We start from the raw sequence: 5,642 nt of genomic DNA, 5'->3' as shown, positions 1-5,642 counted from the left end.
CGCGCCATTTGAACCCTACCTACAGCTGTAGTCTGAGACAGCGTGACGATGTCGTGAAGAATGGTTGGGCCACTCAGGCCGTTGTCTTGGATATCCAACACCTAATGACAAGAGTATGCACTTGCTGCATGAATGGGGGAAATGTGGACCCTGTCGGGTAAGTCATTACATGCACTCCATCTACAACTTCACCGTGAATTCGGAATCAGAAAGACAAATAACGATCAGAGTGCTTTTGATTACCTATAAGTCAATTTCACGTTTTCCGATCGATGAGCGCAAGATGTTAGCATATAATGTCAAATATTTCAGTCTCTTTCACCAAGAAGCACATCTTCGGTCTGGTGGTCTAGTGGTATGATTCTCGCTTAGGGTAAACCCTACAGCTTGCTTGCGAGAGGTCCCGGGTTCAATCCCCGGCCAGACCCGTTCTTTCTTTTTCCCTCTCTCCTCGAGAGGGAGGGAGGTTGTCCTTTTTGTTTCTCTTCTCTTCCCCCCCCCCATTCACTCTTTTTTATTTATTTGTTTCATGTCTGTCCCTAACCATCCATTCATGATTATCAACTTTCATCGGTCGTCCTCAATCAATTCATTCCTTGCGAATACCAACTTCATCTCCCCCTTGTTAAAGAGAGGCTTCCTCAGGAGTCACACAATGTTCTTGCTAAAAGACTTTCCGCAAGGGAAATATACACCGAATTTGGTGTGGGAAACAGTCATCTTCAGGAAACACCTGGAAGCCTTGTTTGCGGGTAAGGAATAAATGGAATTGCTGCAGCTTGTCAACCTAACTCTTCCTTCTTGGATACTCCTTCTTTGATGTCCATCCCGCGCCACGTGAGTGAGTATGCGTGCTTCTATTGTCTCAACATCCGTTCCGAGTCTTGCCAGTCCAAGTCTAATAACGCCGTCAATGTCTTGTGCCATGTCCCCCCGCCTCCCCAGGAATTACCACCCCTTCTTCCGGTGCGAGGAGATGAAAACGAAAAAAAAAAAGAAAAGAAAAGAAAACGTCAGGCACACATCTAGTCTCAGCTTTTCTCAAGGTGAAGAAGTTACAGCAGGGTGATGGCGGCCTTGCAACATGTTTGCCGCGAAGAGGAACGAATCGATTGGTCTTCTCCCAAATGTGTTTGGGCTCGAATCTAGGTCACAAGCCCCCTTTTCGCCGGATACATAGGAATGATCGCCGAGAGGCTTCGAACAAACCATGTGAGGGTGAAGTGGCTCTGCCATGCGTGAAAGAAAAAAAAAAACAAAATCCCGCTTTGCTCAATAGCAAACACAATCAAATACCAGGGTATATATGCGGTCCATGTGATGGAAGGGTTTCCTCCACTGCTTGTTTTCGTTGGCAGCTTGTCCATGTGCTCTAAGCCGTAGCCCACATGGGCGTATTGTGTTGTCAAATAGGGGATGAGCCAACTACAGTATGACGCATCGCGGATGGGTGCTATCACGAAACTTGGAGCGTCGCCTGCGCTTGTTGTTGGATGCCTTGAGCGCATCTATCCTGGAACTGTCGTCGGGGTCAGTCGTGTCATCTTCTTTGCGGAGCATCTGTCGGCAAAGATCGATGAAGACTTCATCAACGTTTGCTTGGCCATGGTCAGTACGGTCGACTGGGATTCAGAAAGGGGGTAAGCGGGAATGCACTTACTTCGAGTTCTGGCACTGGCTTCATAATACGGAGCTCCCCATTTCTGTGAGATTGCGAAGCCCTTGGCGCGGGGAATGGCTCTCCCTTCTTCCAAGTCGGCCTTGTTCCCGACAATCACCATGGGAACATTTTCGTCATCTTTGATGCGAAGGATTTCTTCCCTAAGCCCCTCCAGCTCGTTAAGTGACGAGGCTGATGTGATGCTGAAAACGAGCAGGAAACCTTGACCAGTTTTCATGTACAAATCTCTCATGGCCACTAGTCGCTTGTCAGTTTGAGAGAAGAAAAAACCCCTGCTGGATGAAGAAGAAACGACAAAGGGGAGCATACCAAATTGTTCAGTGCCGGCTGTGTCGAGGCTGTCATCTTGATGTCAGAAACTGTCCAACAACAACCAAGGCATGTGGCAACGATTAGAGAGCGGTCAGAAGTCTTACATCTCCAGAATTACTTGTCGGCCCTAGAAAGCGGAAACACAGTGTTAGAAACTTGGCGGCAATGCGCAGGTAAGAATGACCCGAGGAACATGAAAAACTTACATCGACCTGGACCTGAGTGCGGTACGAGTCTTCAATCGTAGGATCGTAGCTCTCGATCCATTCGTTGTGGACAAACTGAGCTGTTCTGCCGTCAGCAGATGCGTTGAAAAATGGTGGCTGGGATAGGCGATGACAAGACTCACCAGTCAGGCAACTTTTGCCGACGCCACCTAAGCAAGACGGTTAGCGATGTGGCACGTCCGGCTTGGGAGCTTGAGGCGTGACAAACCTGCGCCAAGAACAACCACATGGAGCTCACGGCTATGAGGAGAAAAGCGATGCGGTTAGACAGAGAACGTTTGAGACGGCCATGGAGGAGAGAGGAGAATATCATCTGATATCGACCAAGGTCAATTGGGTGCCACAGGGTTATTGCCTTACCTGGACGACGACGAGTAGGGACTTCGCGGCGCCATGGCAAACGATGGTACTGGTATATGGCGCAATGTAGCCTAAAGGGTTTGAGACTTATAACAAGAGGTGAGACAAAAGCAGCGTAACCAGCCGGCAGTGCTTTTCAAGTCCAACGAGGAGCGGGTTTGACGGTGCACAGAGCTGTATAAAGCCTCGAGGGCCGAGCCGGCGATGCGCTGTGAAACACGAAGCCGCCACTGAGACAAATTTCGGGACTGTTCGTCTCGCGTAGCCGCAGACGCTGCAAGTTCCGGGGTATGAAAAGCCGGCCAATGGAAGCGCTGGACGACGGTCAGACGGCGAAGAGCACAGCGAGTAATAGGGAAAAGCCGCGATAGGTCAAAGGCAACGGGCACAGGAGAGGGAGAGAAAAAAGGCCAGACAAGACGTCGTGTTGCAATCGCCAGGGTGAGTAATCAATCAGATAATGTCACTCTCTCAAGACGAGCCGGAAAAATTGCACCGTCGTGGGGGCGGTGAATGGCGGTTATATTGCAAAACGACGGGGATTGTGAGGATATCGGCCGTTGGACTGAATTTGGCTGCTAGTCTGGGAATGTCGAGTTGCAGCACTAAAAACGGCTCTGCAGGGCGAGGGGGTCTTAAGCGAAGAATGAGAGAAGAAAGCAGAATGAGTGGGATGGGATGCTGTTTCTTCTCTCTTTTTTTTTTCTCCTCAACTTATCACAACGATCTGTCGATTGTTTCTTTTCTTTTTTTTTCTCTTCTTTTTCTTTCTCGTTTCTGATTCTCCCCTTGGAACGGGTTGAGACAAGGTTCAAAGAAGCGGTGGGTGTAGCAGGATGAGGAGAAAAAAAAAGAAGAAATAAATAAATAAATAAAAGAAATAATTATGACAAAAGTACCTACTTCAAATGTTGTCAAGGGTATTGATTGATTGATAGCAGCGCGTGTGCCTTTGGGGGTCGAAGAGTAGCTGGATGGAGAATAGCGTCGTGGCCGGGTAGGATGCGGTTGGGTCGAGCAGATGCAGATGCAGACAAAGGTTTTGAGAAGGATGAAAAAAAGTCGATGCTGATTGGAACGATACAGTGACTGCGCCAAGGTGGCCGTAATAAGAATGCCAGACGGAGGTGATGAGGGCGATATTTTTTCAAAGAGGGAGGTTGAAGAGAAGAGGAGGAAAAGAGAAGAAAGCTTGGGTTGGAAAAAGGGGGATGTTGATCGGATTTGGGCAGCAAAGGAAGGGACAAGGGCTTCTCTTCGCTTTTGTATATGGGCAGGTGCAGAGCAGTAAGTAGCGACGAGAAAATATAGCAGAGCGCAAGTACGGAAGCTACTGCTGGCAACGGCTAGTATAGGTGGGAAGGTGCTAGCCCACTAACCACCTAGTAGGTAATAGCAGCGATGGTGAAGCCTCGATGAAGAAGAAGAAGAAAAGGGCTTATAAAATGAAAAAAACAAATGCAGAATATAAAAGAAAATAAATAGCTAAAAATAAATTGAAAAAAAAAAGAGGCGGGGGAGGAGAAGAAGAGAGAAGAAGAGATGCTAGCTAGCTGTGAGGATCAGTGATGCGAGTGGCAATGGCCTGAAACAGTCTCGCAGCACGAAGAGGACGAGGTGGGAGAAAAAAAGGAATGATCTAAGTCATGATCGGGTCCGATGGCAGCTGGATAAAGGATCAGATACCAAGCTCAGCACGCAGCACCCTGTCAAGAGCCCTGCAAGATGGACTGAGCCAAGAGAGGACGAGAGACAAAGTTGCAGTAGGGCGCCGAGAAAAAGAAAGAATGAAACCAAAAAAAAAAAAAAAAGGCTTAGGGATGGCGGCGTTTTGGTGCGTATGATGTAAAACAGTGCGGGGTGGGTATAGTCTGGGGGTGGTTTGAATGGCAAATCGTGCCGTGCCGTGTCGTTTCGTATCGCTGCGTATCGAATCCGTCGAGTCGTTTCCAGTCGTCTGTTGGCTGGAGTGAGCAAATCTTGGTTGGTGAGGAAAATGGAGGATCATAGATGTAGAGCATATACAGGCATATATCCGCCAACGTATGCAGGTAGATGCGCAGAATGGTCTAGGAAGAGAAATCATATACTCGCGGCTATATAGAGAATATATACGTCTGTACGTGATATGAGGGGGAGGCGCAAGTAGGTGTTGGGATTGGAAATAATACTCCGTACCTTGTAGAGACGAGGGTTTTCGGAGTGATTGAATAAAGGATGCAAAAAGGTACAATCAGTTACTGAAAGTACCAAGTAATGCCCTTCAACTCCAAAGAGGCGGGTGATGAGTATCGTATGCTCTTTTGCTGACTGACTGACTGACTGTCTGTGTGTCTGTGTGTCTGTACGTCTGTACGTCTGTCTGTGTGTCTGCCTACTTGTCTGATTTGAACAATCTGAATCACCTCAAGTAGGCTGTCCTTTCAATGGTATTTCTTTCCTCTCACACGCTCTGGCTCATATCAATCTTGTGTGAGAAATTGGAGGCAGGGGTGGGAGAGGGACAGAAGCGGTGATGATGCCAATAAATGACAGGTGACCAAACACGTCTTTCTCCTTTGCCACAGCAAGTGCTCAGAGACTCGACATAAAAGATGATGCCACAAGTTGCATGGGGGGTGCTGATGGTTTAGATTAGCAGGCAGGATAGGGCAAGCTTGGCTTGGGCTAGGAAGCATGGGCAATATATATCTACAACATACATGGCATCCTGTACAACATCCATGCCCATTGATCAGCCTTCAGCCCTGAGGGTAACTCGAAGCAGCACCAGTACTAGTGCCGAGGACTCGAAGGGCAGGCTGGAGTCCAGTTCTAAGTTTGTGTTAGGACGAGCGAGTACCGGACGGCCTGAGCCGGGGGGGGGGTTGCAGCAATGTAACAGCACCACTTATGACGGAAGAGGAGGAGGAGGGTGTGTGTAATGAGAGAAACAAGGGCGGGCGAAAGCGGCCGGACTAATACCATGGATCGTACTCGTAAGAATTACCGCCTGGCCATTGAGCAGATGAGCAAGCAAGGGAGAATGGGGAGAAGGAATAATGAAATAAATAAAAAAATAG

The 5,642-nt window shown here is 48.3% G+C and overlaps 1 protein-coding gene across 1 annotated transcript; it reads right to left on the bottom strand.

Annotated features, from left to right (window-relative positions):
- Window positions 1-1,425: 1,425 nt before the first annotated feature.
- Window positions 1,426-2,615, bottom strand: Triagg1_3771 (uncharacterized protein; the record flags this gene model as incomplete). The annotated part of the gene is made up of 8 exons (XM_062898100.1): window positions 1,426-1,598; window positions 1,661-1,918; window positions 1,991-2,019; window positions 2,098-2,120; window positions 2,200-2,279; window positions 2,343-2,369; window positions 2,429-2,460; window positions 2,581-2,615. The coding sequence occupies 8 exons, from the start codon at window positions 2,613-2,615 to the stop codon at window positions 1,426-1,428; spliced, it is 657 nt and encodes a 218-aa protein (XP_062757274.1).
- Window positions 2,616-5,642: the final 3,027 nt, after the last annotated feature.

Source organism: Trichoderma aggressivum, assembly GCF_033847375.1.
Source record: "Trichoderma aggressivum f. europaeum strain CBS 100526 chromosome Unknown scaffold_011, whole genome shotgun sequence".
Classification (NCBI taxonomy): domain Eukaryota; kingdom Fungi; phylum Ascomycota; class Sordariomycetes; order Hypocreales; family Hypocreaceae; genus Trichoderma; species Trichoderma aggressivum.
This window is presented reverse-complemented; position numbering and strand designations above follow the sequence as displayed.